Here is an 18832-nt window from a genome sequence, read left to right as displayed (position 1 = left end):
ATGGAATGATGAGCTGTATGTGTTGTTCGACGACATAGACATAGTTCAGCGAATAAAAAGACAGCGGACGAATGGACGAAAGTGCCCACTTGGTATTACCAATTGGTGCCAAACTGCCAGAAGGAGAGATGCGTGGCGCGCTGTTGTGGACTCGGCTATAACCGCGTAAGCGGTTTCTACGCCAGTCAAGGAGAAGAATGCTCCCAGCCAGCATTAGCCTCATCTGGCGTATAATCCCATAATATCGAAATAATAAAAATGAATTTTCTTCACCTTTTAGAATTCACTTTAATATTTTTATTGGATTATTTAATTTGACGTATTATCAGCTGGTTACATGTATGATAAGGATTTATTAATAATTATTGATTTTTTTTTTTAATTCATATAAGAACTTTAATTGATACATAATATTATTGTGTGTATGTTTGTATATGTGCATGCCGACAACTATCACTTCCAAATAAAGTTATGAACGTTTAAATATGAGGATATACAATACATAATTAAACTCTTTAAAAGCTTACTCTAGCTTAAAACTTATGTTCGAATACAAATAAAACGCAAATAATTTGCTGTGGAAAATAAAATCGTTGGTTTGTTCGTGTTTGCGCTTGATTGCCATCAATAATACAAATTCAACTTCAATGCTTCGATGTATAGGTTAAAATTAATGCAGACTAAAATGTAATAAAAACCATAGTCTAAACTAACCAAATGATATGTGTGCAATATGTTTGGTTATTGTTGTCATGTACAATTACAAGTGCTAACGGTAAAATACTTAAATAATTATTTAACTTTAAATGAGTGTGGAACCATAATAAATAGTACATATACATATAATATAAGAAGTAATGTTTATTTGGTTATGAATTAATTTACATGCAAATTTCTGTAGACGAAGTTGAGAGCTTAATGTGGCGCTTTAAGCTCGTTTGTAAAAATAGTCTGAATTAACTCCAACAAACAGTCGATCAATCTCCATTTAGTCGTCCAAGTGGGTAGTTAATGAATCTGTATGAAAACAGTTATGAAAGTGTTGAAAGAAATCTATTTTGTCACAAACTTTAGTTTTTTTATTTTTAGCTTAATATTAAATATTCCAACTTTTTAACTAGTTCATACTCATTTCGTATTGGTTTTTAATTACAGTGTTAATTAATTATAAATACCACTAATGCTTAAGTAATACCTATATATATTTTAACAATAGACTACTATAGAGTGCCTAACGGTACATACAAATCTTATTTACAGTGTTTTGACTCATTACTATGTCCAAAAATTTAAAAAACGAATTTCCGCTGCAAGCGTTAAATAATTAGCATTTGCTAATGAATCGGATAAACAGTTAACAGTTGTTTTACTTCAGGACGTGCCGTTTAGCAGTTCATGTAGTTTGGGCTCTCGATAGTCTCTGCCACCACGGCGCCATTCGCTTTCACCTCCTTCACGGGCTCAACTTCCTTGATCTGTTCCAGGTTTGCGCCGACATTCTGATAAACTTCAGCCTGCACTTCAATGCTGCCCACCTGTGGCACAGCCACTTGTTTCGGCTTAAAGGAGGTGCAGGGCGGTGAAGCCTTCGTCAGCTTGCCGTAGATGATATTCGCGCGTTCATTGACCTTGATGGGTTGTAATGTGACGCCATTTTGATATTGGCGATTGCCAGTGTTGCTGTTGCTGCAGGCGCTGCTGCTGGCGGAGGCTCCAGCGTCATTTTCTTTCGCCTCCATAATTGTGTTCAGATAGTTGTTGGCCTGTGACGTTGCTAAATTCTGACTGGTATAGACTGGTATATTAGAGGGGAACATCTGATAGTGTTCGCCGCCGGTAGGGCTGGTGGGCGTGTTTAGACGTTGGAGTGATGATTTTGGTGAGGGGAAAACTAATTGATGGCGCTCTTCACCGGGCGTTGAATTAGGTGTTAGTACTGGACGTGGTGGTGGCGGTACAAGATAGTTATCCATGAGCGCAGCGGGCGAAGCCAGACGACAAACGAAACGTCGTTCTTCATGGTCGGAGTGTGTGCCGGAGTCACCGAGTGATGTGCCGCTGCAATTGCTGCCGGTGCTAAGGCGTCCCGAAGACGATGAAGACGATACACTTTGTAAGCTTAGCGAGCTGATGGGACGTTGTGAAGATTTGAAACTGGAACTGGTTGTGATGGACGATTTCGTTTCGTCAAGCACGCTGTCGGCGCAAGAGGCCTTCTCTGTCAAATTCGTTGTGGATTTGTGTCGTGAGAAGAGTTTCTTGATTTTTTCAAAGGGTGTCTCACGTTTCAGCTGTGATCTCAGGTTTTCCTGTATGCGATCGTATTCTTTGCGCAACTGATCAATTTGCTCTTGTTTCTCGCGGAAGCTCTGTTGCACATCGTTACGATGTTTCCACTTTTCGACCAACAACTCAACATCGCGTATACTGAGCACATTATTCTTGAAGTCGTGCATAATCTCGGCCAATTCGTCATCGGCATTGGAACGTGTTGTGACGCTGGAGGCATCTGAGGCGGTACGTTTCAGCGTACCATATGTGGGATTTTGGCCAGCGCGAGAGGAAGAGCTTAACGAACGACTCAAGCTGAGACGATTCTGTGGCAGCAATTCATCTTCAACTGGTCGATTCGACGGCTGGAAGAGGTAATTGCCATCATCAGTATCTGCGTTGCCATTGGGGACGCGAGCTGTTGGTGGCGTGTTAACCGGTTTCGGTGGTAGTGGAATATTCGCTGGCTGGAGTACATAATCGTTACTGGCTGTCGTGCCGGTGCAGCTCTCGAGTAACTGTGAACATTCATGACTGAACTTGTCCGTTTGGTAAGGAGAATCAGTGACATCAACAGATTTATTTTGTTCCTTCGATTGGTAATAAGGTGGTTCACTTATACGAAGTTCATTCGTAGTGACTTCGGGTGTGGTTACGACCTTCTCAAAGTTCTTGCAAACATCAGCAGAGGAGCCTTGCAAATTCTCATCCTCAGCTTCTACGCTAATGTAATTCAAGTTCGAGACAGCTAATGTCTCTATCTTTGGTTTGGAATCGGGTGTATTTTCACGTTCGGAACCACTTGACATTTCCATATATTCTGCGGATTGTATTTCTTGCGGTTCTTGTGGTATAGGTTTTTGTGGTTTCGGTTGCTTCACTTTTGGTGACGCCGGTGTCGACTTTACAGCTTCAATAACGACTTTGTTGTTACTCTGGTTGGCTAGGTTTTGATTACTGTTAGCTATTTTACCATTTACCACCGTTTGATTATTGCTTTTGTGTCCAGTAGGCCCGCTAATACCTTTGAAGTAGTGATACATTGTGGTAAGTTCGTGAAACTCAGAGAAACTAACAATGTTCGTCGCCAGCTTGTGATGCCCCTCTTGTTCGGCCAGTTCAGCGGGTGTTTTGCCAATACAATTACGTATGCCACAAGCAGTATCGCCACCCGGACACTCCATCAACTGAATACATAATCGATTGAGACCCCAACGTGCTGCAAAATGCAAAAGTGTGGGATACTCTTCAGGGCTTGATTCACGTATGGTTAGGAAGTGATGTTGCTTCTCATAGGGACCGTTGAGTAAATGAAAATTGGGCGGCATGTTCTTTTGGAAGCACTGCAGCAAATGCAAGTCGAGCGCATCAAGTTCAGCTGGTCCAATGCCTAATGAATGACACATAAATTCGATGGGTGAGTCCTCGGTGCGTAGCAGTTGCTCGAGCTCGCGCATCCGACTTTCGCATTTGATGGGACGAGCGCCTAGGCTCTTCTCATTCTTTTCAATGCGTATCTCAACCATAGTGGAGATTTCCATACAGGACTCTACGGGTTAAAAATAAGGAGAACAAGTTAGTTGTATGTTTGTTGACTTGTAAAGGTTAATGAACTTTAGATCAGACCAATTTATACATTTTATATGAATTAATTGTTATTTACCTGGTATGGAGAACTGTACTGTGAATGGATTGCGGCACTTGAAGTTTCTAATTTCAATTAGTTCCCCAGACTTCTCAACCATTATTTTGATTGAGTCGTCTTTCTCTAGCGGCTCGGATAGCATGGCCACGACTTTATTCTGTCCGATCTTCACTTTCTTCGGCAGTATAGTGAAGCCTTCCGAGCAGCTGGAGAAACTACGCGAAATGCTGCTGTGATCGTGACACGGTGGTCGTTGACATAGTGCACGTCCCAATATATCTGTAGCTATGCCGAGTATATTACTGATCTGCGCTTGGTCATTATCGCGTATGGTGCACCGACGCCATTTGTAGTAACTTGGCAGTGCTGGAAAGAAATGAAGTTAAGAATATATATAAATAAAACTTAGTTGGAGAATGTATGTACATGGATGGTAACTTTTAATGTTAGCCTAAATTTATAGATCGATACTATTACAACTTAATCTCTATAATCAGCGAACCGTAGTATCTTATAACTTTTAAAGTGAATGTCATTAGAAAAATATCACTTCTCGTATTAATGATTTAGTTAACAATGTTTTTTTTTTTTGTTAATAATTAATATACTCCGCGAATGTAAATAAGAGAGAACATTTCTCAATATAGAGTACTCTTTCCTTATAATATTAGAGGACTCTTAGAACGATGTGTTTTGGCTTTAAACCCTGTCAACTCACCTGTTTTCTGTATCTCCTTGACTTTCTCCTCGGAAATATCCAAGAGAATACCCAACACTTTCTCCACACGTATAATGGCAGTTAGTTGCGAGAGTAGAAACGAGTGTGAGAGCGCCAACAGCGCTGGACAGAGTATAACGATCTGTAAGGCGGTGTTTTGGTATTTGTGTGCGATCTCCTCACTGAAGGGACCATCTTCGATCTTGATGTGCAAAAAGCTGCAAAGAAACAAGCAGAAAATACATAATTTTTGTAAATAACAAAATATTACAACAACAAATGTTTTCTTCGTTGCAGCTTTAACTCACTTGAAAGGCTTGCGTCCGCGCTGTTTTGTGATTTTGTCGAAATGATTCTTGAGGAAATTGGCGCGCAATATGGCGCGTTCACTGTGCTTCGCCGTGATAATGAGTATGTCGTCCATATTGTAGGCGCCCGAGTTGTTGGATGATGAGTTGCTTACTGTGCCGCAGTTATCTGCAAAATGAAATGGAAATGGGAAGGAGAGGTTAATTGAGGCACCTATTAGCGCATACAGTTACACATCCAACTATATCTATATAAAAGTATGTAAGTATATAGCAACATTTATAAAATACACAGAAATGTATATTTGCTTGTAAGGTGTTACGTATGTGTGTGTGTGAGATCAATATATGTATGGCTACATATGTACATACATCATTTAAAGTTCGAGAAGTATGCGTTTGCGCAAGTGTACCAGAAACTCGAGGAGTGCATGCTGATAAGCTGCTCTCACTACACCCACACTCACAGGCGAAAGGCGATAATTTATGTTTGTTGTTTACTTAGGATTTGTTATTGCAATTTATGGGCAGACATTTGGTGGATATCGTTTGGGACTGTGACGTTTTCGGCTTGTGCACTTCTTTGTTGTTTTTGCTATCATTTGTTTGTTGTCGAAGTGACAGCTACAAGACAGCAAATACGTCATGAATCCATAGATAGTTGACCGCGTTGACTGTTTGCGCGAAGACACAAGAGCAACAAAACACCGACATCATAGCCGTGGCGATAAGCAGCAAGTAGCCGTAGACAATGAGGAATTGTTCATTTATCTGTTGCTACACTGCCGCAGTCAAAGGCTTTTAGGCGATCAGTTGCCTGTCTATGCTCTGTCAAACGCTGCAATATTTTTGTAATTTTTCTGTTTATGCGGAAGACATAATGCGCCACGCGGTCATAAGGTTCGATCTTAAGATCTCAATTTCCTGTTGATCCAGTTCTCAGAGATTTATTGAGTGCGTTGGACAATTGCAATAAGATAGTTTAAGCTGGAAATTTATTGGCTATCAGTGTTGAGCAGTTTACCAGGTGCAACTAACGGTAGATATTATGTACATACATATATACATAAATAAGTGGTTGTAGTTGTTTTTAAATAGATATATGTAGAAAGCAATGTAGTTGCTCCATAACGGAAATAGTTCTGCAATATTGACTAGTGAAATCTGCACTAACACTTCTACCTCCTCAATAAGTATACATTGTTATTGTTGTTACAATAGTTGCACTTGCTCAGTGTGGCGTTACCACTGTTTTTTTGCCATTTTAGCGCCAACGCAAGTGTTTTCATATGTATTTTTTTTCATGCATTTTTCTGCTTCCTTCAGCCATTTACTAAGGCCCTTACCCTCTACAGTTTTCAGTCACGTCATGTCTTTGCGGCGTCATAATTTCTTGAGACGTGTCTGTGCTGCTGTTGATTATGTGTGGGGTTGTCCCCAAAAGAATTTTCGTCTTTTGTCTGCTGCACACCGAGTCAACTGGTGCATTTAAGCACCCGTACAAACATAAATGTGTGTGTGTATATGTATGTATTCTATAGACACCAACCCAAATGCATTGTATGTGAACGCATTATTTGGCTTTGCTATTTATATGCGCTTAGCATGTTTTATGTGTTGTTGCCATAAAAAATGTTATTTCGCCCATTTTTATGTTAAGTAGGGGCATTGGAAGGATTAGCTGGCAGTATTTGTGGACAGCTCCAAAGGCATTTATGCGCATATATTCAACTTGAATTAGATAAATAACTGAAAGTAAATGAAACACTGGAATTTATAGTGCGATGCAGCATTGTTAAGAGGAAAGTTTTTTGAAAAATAAATAGTTTGTGATGAGACATTAAGTGGTTTATGGACAGTGGAGCTTTGTGTTGTAAAAATAATAATTACTTTAAACAATTGGATAAATAACGCAAATGGGAGACGACACAACAAGTTTTGAAAACGAAAATTAAAAAAAATATTAATATTTTTGATATATCCAAGAAAAGTGAGATCCTTACTAAAAAAATGCGTTTGTATAGGTAAAAATATTTAACGAAAATGCATTTTTAAATTCTTATTTTTTTTTAATTTTTAATAATTTTTGTTAATTTTTATTAATTGCATAAGAGCGCAATAATGAGAATAAATATTGCCAAATAGTAAATGGCTAGAATACAATTGGATATGAATCAGTTTCCCCTTCCTTAGCATATGTGTAAGTGCAGATGAAAATAATTTTGTTTTTAGCTGGTTATAAATAACATATAAGTAATTTTTTTTTAACAAATTTCAAAACATATCCTTTTTTAGAACCATTTTCATTTTAAAATATTTTTTTTTCTATATTCCTTTTTCAGTTTTTACGTTTTCCGCAGCCATTGAATATTCAGAAGATAATTTTATTATACACAAATAAAACAAGCAACAAAAGCATTATTTCAACACAATTTTGTTCGCTTTCAAATCGTTCGGCACACACAACTGCTTGCACAATAAATAATGTACTAAGCTCTTGTAATCACAAATTTTAAATCCTTCTGCGAGTGCATTGAGGTTTTAGTGCGCCACACAAACTATAAATTCAGTCACGTTTCGAGCATTTACATAAATGAAATGAAATAAACACAATAAACATACAACACTTTTAGTCTGATTTTAGTGCAAGGTGGGAGGAGGGTGACTACAAGCGACGGTGGATTCTCACATAAATATCATTGTTTTTGTTGTATTGTACTTTATTTCCTTTACTTTTTTATTTTTTGCCGGTGGGCAATTTGTTTATTAATCATAAAATTGTTGAACTACTGTGGCGCGTTTTTTCACTACCTCACTACTTGTGCCATTTTGTGCCCCGCGTGCATTCGCTTTGAGATAACTTAGACACTTAACGCTTCAAAAATGTCCCCAAAATTCGTTTGGCTGTCATTATTAGCCGGCTGTTGGTACCGAAACAAGCGTCGCGTTGCGCGGCGAGTTGACAAATGCAGTCGCCACACCGCGAAGACGTGTTGGGAGCTATCTGTCTGTGCGCCCAAGATGGTAACGCCGCTGTGCGAAAGAGCAAAGAGCTGCTGCTGCCGGCGCGCTTCTTGACACCCACCAATGGCAACGGCAATGACAACGACGACGACAAGAATCACAACAACAACACCATCTGTTCAACAAGCACACTGTGGCGTTGACGTGCGTTGCAGGGCATAGGCGCACCATGCAACACAGTAGCAAATAGGCGGCAGTTGTTGGCGGCGCAGAGTGAAGGCTACTGAGATATGCAAAAATGCTGCCGCTCATTATGTGCGCATATAAATAAAAATACGACAAAATTCCCTTTTTAATAGCGCTCATAAACATTTGAATGCTGCTGTTTTTCGCTTTTTGCGGTTGTGTGTTTTTGAAATTGCCGCAACTAGACGGCAGCAAGACTGGCAAATACATGTACATAAGCAACATATGTACACAGATACATTCATATATACATTAAAATGTCAGTGTGCTGTATGTTGCACACCCACAAAACGCAGGCAAAGCAGCTGCAAATATTTTTTTATTCAGTTTGTTTTTTTTTGTGAGGAAAGAACAACACAACTTTCGACATCAGTAGCAGCAACATTAAGCAGAAAGAAACAGTAGAATATTTTAACATTAAAAAAATTAAACAGTGCTGCCAACATTAAGTTAGAAACCTAAAAACGAATCGCTTGAAACAATTAGCACAATTATGCTTCAAAATTAATATAGTATATATTTGATAAAAAGAATAATAATTAAAAAAATATAATTTTCAATTATTTAATTTTGATATTAACTAATTTGATTTAATTTTATTTGGTGAAATTTTTGAGCCAAAATTTAAAATTGAAATCCAATATTTATCTCATTTTTATTTTAATAAAAAATTGCAAAAACACTTTTTCATTCACGACACGGCAACTCTACGCACTGTGCTCATCACAACACCGATATAAAATACTTTTATATATTCTGTACAAACAACGAACTGCAGCAAGCGGCATCACTCACACTAGCGACGAACTACAGAAGCGAATGTGGCAAGAGCAACAGCTGTCCTAACAACGGCCAAACTCCCCCCCACACCCGCCAGACTGGAATTTGCTACGTTTTACTCTATACATTTTATTTTGTTGCTGTTTTGCGGTTACATTTTTTTAGTGGAGACAAATTTTCAGTAGCTTGTGTGAACACATTAAAAAGCCACGAAACCACTCCACTAGAGAAACGCATGAAGTAGCATGAAACCAATAGTTGACAAACTAATTAAAATTCAAAGTTTCGAGAAATCTTTGCGTTTGCCTAAGTTGTGATTCCGCGAAGCCGCGCTTGGTTGGCAGTAGCTAAATTAATTATACCCAAAAATGATTAATTTTGTCGAAAAGTTTATGTCGTTAGAAATCGATAATACTGTGGTCACCAATGCTCTGTGGGTTTTTGGTGATTTAAAGTTTAGGGGAAATAAATAAATAAGGAAACTCGAGCTGGTTGTTTTAGCTTTTTTTCTTACACTGTTAGAGCTCTTAGAAAACATAGTGAAAAAAGTTGCAGATTCCTCGAGAAATAGTAATTTTTAGTGAAATCTTAATATTGGAGCCAGTCCAAATATTGTGACCTACAAAACATACCCACTTTATTTAAAGCTTTGGGCTTTAATTTCACTGTCGCTTGTTACCCAAAACCATATTCTGGTGCAGACGTAAATTCATTTGAACCACAGTGCCAATTACAGAAATGTCATATTTTACGCAATGCAAATCCCACAACTCGAGCGACGCGCGAGATTTGCTGGAACATGCTGAATTACAGACATGCAAATGTAGAAATATTTCTGTAAATATGTATACATATGTACAGTCAAAAGATTTATGTACGCTCTATACGCGATTTTAAGGGCTCTTCATCGGCAGCTTACAAAAACAAATGAATTGAAAGAATAAGTTAATTTCTGCACACTTTATTTTTGCAAATTCGCTCTTAATCTGTTTAAAAATAAATTGCAACAGCCGGTGTCTCGGATCTCTCAAGGCACACATCTGTTAAGTGTTACGTTCTTGTAAGCGATCTCGTGCGCGTCAAGAATGAAGGGCATGAGAGACGCGGCGACCTAAGCGACCCCTATGCGATTAACGCTGTATGCTACGCTCTGTATACAAATAGTATATATGTATTTACTTGGGTATATAACGCACACACTCGCGTTTACTTTGTGTGTTTATAGCAAAAATAATTTGTTTAAATTTAACTGATGACTTTATAAACAAACAATGTGTTGTACATAGTATAACATACCGAAGGAAAGCGCTTATATACATACTTGGCATATACGAGTACCTACAAATATTTATCTAAAGTGCATTTTGTGATGATAAATGTTGCATTTAAGAAATTTAAAGTGAAATACTTTCTTTGTTATTTTTCGGGGGTCATTTGGGCCACTTGAATGCTATGCGACAGCTCCGCATTGCACCAAATGTTCAAATATATTATACCCGAGTGCAAGTTGTTGCAGTAGGGTATTATGGTTTTGTTAACCAAAGAGTGATAATGCTTTTGGGGAATAAATGCAAATTAAATACTAGTCGATGTATATCAATATAGTTAAATCGGCTTGTGTTAATAGCAATACTTTGTGTTATTGGGGCTCATTTATGCTGAAGTCGGATTTGTTCTTACAATAAGCAATTCCGTAGTAAAGAAAACTGCAAATTAATGTAAAATATAGTTCAAAGAAGTTATAAAAAATCTTATGAAATCAAAATATATATCATCTTCATATTTAGCCTATTTGAGCTGTTTTAACAAATTGTGGCGGTAATTAAACGTTGCCTTTATTTCAATATATTTATGTAAAAACGCATTTCAGATAAATTCAGCTCAGAACTAATACCATTTTACGTATAACGGTAGATAAAATATCAATAAAATTGCTGTATTGTCCAAAAGCGGATATTTTAGTAAAAAAATATTTCTTGGATATTTCTTAACCACTCACAATATATTTTGTATACTGATTTTAAATTTATTTTATGAAAGAATTATACAGTCCTTAGGCATAAGAATGTCAAATTGTCACACACTTTCACAATAAACCATTTTCAGTACCGTTCGTATTTAGCACCATCATATACTGCACACTTTATTCCCATATGCTTTCACTCAATTCGCGCTCTGCCTTTCATTAAAAATGTTTCAATAAACGATTTATTTTATTTGCGTTGCACTCCTGGCAACGAAACAATTTGCGAATGCGCTCTCCAATTTAAAATACTAAAAACACACACAATTTCCTATAGACTCTACCTCTACCCAGCCTGTGCCTTTCAATGCCATTGTGACAAATCAATTGCCGATAAGTTTCAATAAAAAGTTGATTTATCGCCAATCGATTCGAATGCAAATACCCACGCCAAAAGCTAAATTTCATTTCAGTTTTATTTCCCTGCTTTTTTCTCTTTTTCTCCAACCTATGCTATCCACTCACCCGTCATTTCGATGTCAACGCATTCGGGATATTGATCGTTGGCTACTCTGCTTGGAAATGCGCAACTCAGCATGAACAGCTGACAGGTGCTGCGCCTTCTGTGACCACCGCCGCTTGACATATTTACACGGAAGAATTTTTAATTTTTCTTTGCGATAAATAAATAGCAATTTACAAATCGATACAGTTTTTTGGCTTTAAACACTTGCATTTGCTTTGGTGGCGTCACACTTATCAGGAGACCGTTTGCACTAATTGTCAGCTTAGCAATTAAGTCACAACTAAAGCGCGAAGCTTGTGAGCAGCTCCAATTTGGCGACAGTTTCAGGAACGCGAATAATATTAGCTACAATGCTCATGCAATTCTACATATTTATAATTATGCAAGTGTGGATTTGTGTGCCCAAGCAATTAAGTAAAATAATATGTATTTTATCTTGAGGAATGCGCTAAATTGGACTTTGCTTAATTCACTAATTGAGACGGCGTCTAGTTCTTAATAGGACAAGTCTTCATTGATCATACATGTGCTGGCGACAGCCAGTGGTAAGCGGTTCTTTAGTAGATACTACTAAATTTAATTTTATGCTTACATAAGCGTTGCGCACATGTTTTGTTTAAAGAGTTGCCTTATACTCTAGTTGCTGGTTTATAAGTTACATATATCGGAACAGATCTTTCACTTTTAAGGAAAGCATAATTAAGATAGATTAGCAGTTAAGTCACAATTTGGTGCAAAGTGCTGAAACAGAATTTCTGCGCCTGTGTATATGCAATAAATATACTATGCAATCCAAAGACTATTTGTTCTTGAAATATATTCATATTTATGTATGTCATCTCACATCAATATTTATTATTATTTCCAAAATCCGTAAATTTAAGCGAAATTTACTCGTTAAACTTTTACTCGCTTCAATGCTGCTGTCAATTGCCCAGCTGGACAATTTAAATCAATGGCATTGCTTGACGTGTTGGTCGCTGGCGCATAAATCAAAATTAATGCGAGATTAAGTTCGCAGACCCTTCCGTATTTTGCAGCTTCTCATGTATATATGTATTTACATATGTACATACGTTATAGGGAGTTGCATGTGCCATGTTTAAAGTGTCTTATGATTAACCCTTTGGTATATATGTATCTATATATTTTCGTATGTGTGTTGCAAACAAGCGAACACAACAAATTAACCCCAAAAAAAGCAATAATTGTTAAATAATGTCAACTTTAACTTAATTAAGTCCGTTACAAGCACAAGAGAATGGTCCAACTTGTTTTGTGGTGGCATGCAACCGAGTCTTTACACACTCTTACAAATGCACATTTTCATTCATATATGTGCACTAGGGTGGCCCTTATTTTCCGAAGTATTCCGATTCTCGATCGCACCCCCTAGAAATATAATAATAGCCAAAAAACTAGTATATACAAAGTTTTAGGTCAATCAAAAAAGATTTAGGGGTTGCGCAAGGAGCTTGAAATCCTGAAAAATTAAGAATTTTTACCATTTTTATGTATCAGACTTCCATATTTCAAAGCCACACTATCCCTTACTGGTTTTCCATACCGTAATAAGATAATAAGAATAACATTAGAACCGTTATAACAGTATATCACGAGCATGCGACGCTTGAGAATGCACGTGCAACACATTTAATTTACTTTCATATTTGTATTTCTGTAACTCTATCATCAATCGACCGATTTTTAAGATTGTGAAAATTTTGGAAGGGTAATAAAATGTATGGAAACCAGATAGTGTGGCTTTGAAATATGGAAGTCTGTTACATAAAAATGGCAAAAATTCTTAATTTTTCAGGATTTCAAGCTCCTTGCGCAACCCCTAAATCTTTTTTGATTGACCTAAAACTTTGTATATACTAGTTTTTGAGCTATTCGCATATTTCTAGGGGGTGCGATCGAGAATCCAGAAACTTTTTTTATCCTCCATACAACTAAGGGCTACCCTAATGTGCACATAAGTAGATCAGTTTGTGTCGAAAAGGGTCAAGCGAGATTTAGAGCAATCAATGGATTTCCAACTTTTTCGTTAAATTGTTTCGTTGTTGTTATTTTGATTTAATAGGGTTTACTTGAACTTGATTTGTGTTCCGAGCAATGTGGCGTGGAAAATTTAATAAAAATGGAAATATTCATAATTTTACATAAATAAAGTAAGCATCACTAATTGTATCCTTCCTTCTTTAAAAAAAAATTAGCAGTTTGAAATTAGTGCTCAAATAAATGTTCAACCACAGTTGCAGGCCTAGAGGCCACACACAAATATTCCTCTCGTCTTGTGAACTACGTCACTGTTGGGAGTTAAACATTTGAAAAAGTTAAAGCGATCAAGCACAAAATAACTCTTGCCAGCAGGTGCTACTTTGGGATCTCGACGAACAAAAATTACGCTCCATAAGTCTCTCACCATTTCCGTCCTATTATACGGCGCATGAGATGGTACTTGGAACATTCGAGAGAACTGTTCTCCGCAAGATTTTAGCGAAGAAGATGGAACCATGAACTATATGAAATCTACGACGACATGGATATAGGTAAGCGTGTAAAAATCGAACTTATGGTAGATGATCCAGTGAAAAGATCCTTTGATTCGGGCCCTTTGGTTGGACAACGGAAGCAAGAGCGCCCACGTATCCAATGGAAACGGTTTTCATTATCTTCCATTTAAAGTACCCAACCAAATCTTGAAATCTACTCACATTTTGTACTCAGCTTTAATATTTATAAATATAATCTCATGCTACATTAAATGCACGGTATTACTATATAATAGTGAAAATCCCAACCAACTCAACTGACCCCAATTGTCGAAATAAAACAAAAGCACAAAATATGTAGAGTTTTTTCAAGAAGAGCTTTACAAGCAATTTATGCTGTCATAGAACTAAATTGCTATGTATATATACATACATATGTACGAGTAAAATAAAATGTTATAACCCAGTACAAGAAATCATAAAATTAGATAATAATGGTTAGTAAGTAAAGTAAATTTGATGCTACTACTCAGCGGCGAGGAAAGAAGTACATTAACTATTGAAGACTCAAGAGTCCGAAACTTGCTTGTGACTACCATAAAAAGGTCCTTTTCCTTGAGCGAGAATAGTACCAAAGTCAGTCAACGCTTATGTTTCGTAGTATTAAGGTCTCTGAAGAAGTTTCATACTCGCTGGAAGAGCACTAGGTCCAAATTAATAGAATGTGGACTAGTCCGCCTTTCTAAAGCGCTAATGCGTGTAAATTAAAACACTCATAATCGCACAAAAATTTAGCTAAATCTCGCTGTTGAAAATATTTTCCACTCAATGCTATGCTATTTAATTTGATTTATGGCAATTTAGCACTTTAAAACTCACAGCGCCAAATCCACGCCGACAACATACGAATGTCTGTCTACCACTTTTTTGTTATAATCTCCATAAGCGAGCATAAATCATAAGTGGCTGCGAGCAACAATGCGCGCTTCTAAGCGAGCTTGGTGAGCTCAGCTTAAATTTCATGCGCGGATTATCTGGTTGATAAAAACAGTAGTGCAACAACAATGTGCCACAAACAGCGCTTGGGGCAATATTAGTACTTATGTTTAAGCATTGAAGAGCTACCCTCCACACATATGAGAAGTGTTTACTGCTATGTGTGTGTGTGTGTGTACATAAGTGCTGTGTTAGTTTGTTAAATAAAATAACGCGTTTCCGCCCACCAGTTGAACTGTATTCAAATTTTATCATAACATCTTCTCGCTGCTAGTTTTTGCTAGGCAATGCTAACGGCTTTCATACAGAAACTTTGATGTGCTACTGCTCTTACAATTTCTATGTTGCGTTTAATGGATATATGTATGCTCTAGTTGTAGCTACTGGCTTTAGTTGAGTCGTTAATTGCGCTGCATATGTAGACCCGCATCAAGTAATCAAGTGTTAAATTTATTCGACAGTTTACGCATAAAATTTGTGAGAAAATTAGAGCAGCTTGCATTTACGGCTCACTTAGTTCCTCTAAATGTATGTTGGAATGTGTATTACATGCAGTCTATATGAAGTTACAGAACTCCGCATAAAAGAATTTAGTGGCTTTAAATGAACTCATGAAAATAGTTTTATGGCAGTTTGTGATATATTAAATATGTATATCCCACGGCCTCAAACTCTTTCGTAGTATTATTTTTTTATAAAATTTAATTCTGCTTGTACTACGAATTCTCCACAAATTCTTCGCACATATTTTCAGACTTGGGAAAAAATTTATTGAAATGAAAGCGCACACAATTCTTCAGGAATTCATCATAGGGCTGCAATATATATTTGAGCTCCAACCAACAAAACGAAAATATTACATTAAACCAAAGTAGAAAATGTAAACAAAATCCCTCAAAATGAAAACAACAACAACAAAAATGCATAAATTATTTCTCCGCATAAAAATAAATCGTATATAAAATATTTTGTGCATTTAATGCATAACTTTGAAGTGTGAGGTGGGCATTCTTAAAACATTTTATTTGTGCTTTTTTGTAGCATAAATTCTAACTTCGGCAAAGCGCAACGCTGCAGTGTATTTTGGGGGGCGCTACCGGGTGTTACGAGTACAGCAGGATAGCAGGGACAGCTGTGCTTTCTGCAGCCGCGCCGCTGAGTTGTGGAGGACACAACTTTATAGCCAAACGAGGGTGTGGAACAGCATTGTTGTTGTAGTTTTTCCATATAATTTTTGCTTTGTGTTGTTTTTGTTGCATTGTTGTCTTTGCATTGCATTTTACGAGCATTAGAGTCGGAAGGGCGCTCAAGCATTTAATAGACTCCGAGTTAACAACCACACCGAGTGGCAGTTGGTAGTATATAAAAAAAGGATGAGAAGGGAGGCGCGGTGCAGACAATCATACAGCGCTGGAGTACAATATGAAGTTATGTGCATTGTTGTTATTGTTGTTGCGTTAGTTAGCTTGTTGCTGATTATTATTATTACAGCAGCATAAACGAGCTATTTCCGTTTGGTATGAGAGTTGCTTGCTGTGCCTCGACTGCCGCTCCTCTCTCTGCTCTTCACTAGTGAAATGCGTTCTAAAAAAGTGTATTTAGAGTGTGCCACTAATGCTTTTAAGCGTTGATGTTTTCGCAGTGAAATTTGGACAATTCTTCAACTAAATAAGTAAATAAATAAATGTTTGTAATTAGCGTTTGGTTTTAGCAGAGCTCACTAATGTTTGGCAAGCTACATACTGTTATATCATATGCAGGGTCTCTATAGGTACATATATAGCTTTGCTTGTAAATATGTTAGCGAGCATTTATTATTCACGGTGGCTAGTGGCGTTGTAGCGATGTTTTAAAATATTCCTTTTGCTCGTCTCTTTTACGGCTTTGCCTACGCTGATGGCAGCGTTAAATGTATTTTAAATTCAAGTGTTCTCCTCGCTTCAGGGTGGCCCATCAAAATTCTTGATTGACATACGGGTTCAAGTAGCATTGCCGCCGCGGTTATCATGATTTATGCTTTCACAATTCGTAAATTTTTTTTATGACTTAAAAACATTGCCTAAGCTTGGGCCTTTTTAAGACATTTTATTGAACGCAAAATTAAAAATTTTTAAGAAACATTCTAATACGAGAGTGGACAAATAAATAAATTAAGCGTTTTTTAACTTCATATATGAGTATTCAATTAGGCATTTATAGCAGATCAACTGAGATATCTTACTTAGAGTAATCTCATAAATTAAGTCCTTTGTATAAAAATTCGTTCGTTATCAGTGTAGCCAAGGTTTTGTTAACCATTACCCGTGCGCTTCTTATTTTTGCATGTCTAACAAAGAAGCCTGCACTTTGTACCCACAAAGCTTCCCGAAATTCACTTCATTCACGCCAATTTGCTATGTATAAGTGAATGACCGTCCAAATTGACTGAAGTGGACGCGTCGTCAGCAAGCGCCAACAGTAATAGCAACAACAACAAAAGCAAACGTCACAGCGGCATTGCTATCAAAGAGGAATACTTATAATGAAATTCATTGAAATTGAACTTGACAATTGCGTATTGAATAGAATAGCATCAAACACAAGAAAATATATATTCAAAATGCTGTATGTGCGTACTTTTGGGAATCACTGCCGAATTGAACACTGTCTCACTTTGTAGCCAGCGGCAATGGCAAATCGGGGATGCCAGCAGTGACTTTGCCATTTCTTTTGTTTGGAGAAGAGTATAGTAGAGTCTAAGTGCTGGAGGAATTTCTGTGCGTATGCATTTTGACAGCTGATTGCACTTCCGGTGCGCCGTTGAGCGCGTTTTGTGTTATTGTTATAGCGCTAGAAATTTGCCTGCGGCGCCATTAAAGTTTTCAACGATTCTTATAATTTCCAATGAAATTCGCACTTTTCTGCAATTCTGCGTACATATCTCTGTATAGATATACATATATGGTACATATTTGTGTAGAAATATTTCAGTGAACAAATAATAAATGTTTATCATCTGCAAGAAATTTGCCGAACACTTCCGTTTTTTTTAGACCGAAATTTCTATGTGCTCGTGTGTATAGCTTTTGCTGTATTTACTAATAAGAGATGTATTGCTAGGATATAAATGCTAGAAAATCGCTTGAGAATTAGCATATCCCGCTTGCAGTGGCTCACTTAAGACAATGAAGGGCAACGGAAATGGCAACAGCATGCATTACCGAATGTTTTCTAAAAATTTTAATTTGTTGGACTGTGAACCAGGCATAACATTTATAGCTGTCGGCGAGCACTTTACTAAGATATTCGCATGCTGCTCTCTTGTATCGTATTCAACTCGCTAAATTGAAGTGGCGAAACGCCATCACTTGTGCAATTGTGCTGCATTACCAAGACAACACTTCAGGAAATTAGGGGTTCCACACTACGATAGGTTGGAGGAGATATCTCTTAAAATTCGCGACAGGCACAAACTAATCGATGACTACTACTCAAGGAATATATGACGGCACTCCATCTGATATCGATAAGGACCATAACTGGTCTATGCGTGGCCAACCAAACTAACCTAACCTATAATTTCACCGGAAACAAAAAGGCCGAGGCGTATGAAGTGATAGACAGCTTGATGAGTTTCCGCAAAGAAGAAGAAGAAGAGACACTTTTATAGATTAGACACACTTTTAGCGCTTGGAATTACTTGTGAGCGTCGACATCTTGACAGCTTGTCCCTTTTACTACTAAGTCAAATAGTAAATGTGAAGTAGGCCTTCTATCACAACTACAATTATATACATACACATGCTTGACAAAGGTTTGAAATAAAACATATAAATTGCGCACACACATTCTATAATTGGAAAACACTTTCAACACGGACTCTCACCATATTTTACGCACGAAATCAAGCGATCACTCACGCCATGGCATGCATTGCT

The 18832-nt window shown here is 37.3% G+C and overlaps 1 protein-coding gene across 7 annotated transcripts in view; it reads right to left on the bottom strand.

The window, feature by feature from the left end:
- Window positions 1-690: 690 nt before the first annotated feature.
- LOC105212375 (uncharacterized) overlaps window positions 691-18832 on the bottom strand; it is a 97797-nt gene continuing 79655 nt past the window's right edge. For 4 of the 7 annotated variants that reach the window (XM_011184300.3, XM_054226099.1, XM_054226098.1 and 1 more), the window contains 4 exons: window positions 4943-5111; window positions 4635-4852; window positions 3935-4282; window positions 691-3820 (listed from right to left, as the gene is read on the bottom strand). In XM_011184300.3, coding sequence (XP_011182602.2) covers window positions 1386-3820; window positions 3935-4282; window positions 4635-4852; window positions 4943-5111 — 3170 coding nt within the window. In that variant the 3' untranslated portion in view covers window positions 691-1385. Of the gene's footprint in view, window positions 3821-3934; window positions 4283-4634; window positions 4853-4942; window positions 5112-7675; window positions 7915-11420; window positions 11698-18832 lie in introns of those variants that run through there. The other 3 variants (XM_011184301.3, XM_054226100.1, XM_011184303.3) reach the window with 3 other exon arrangements.

Source organism: Zeugodacus cucurbitae, chromosome 2 (assembly GCF_028554725.1).
Source record: "Zeugodacus cucurbitae isolate PBARC_wt_2022May chromosome 2, idZeuCucr1.2, whole genome shotgun sequence".
In the NCBI taxonomy this organism is placed as follows: Eukaryota; Metazoa; Arthropoda; class Insecta; order Diptera; family Tephritidae; genus Zeugodacus; species Zeugodacus cucurbitae.
This window is presented reverse-complemented; position numbering and strand designations above follow the sequence as displayed.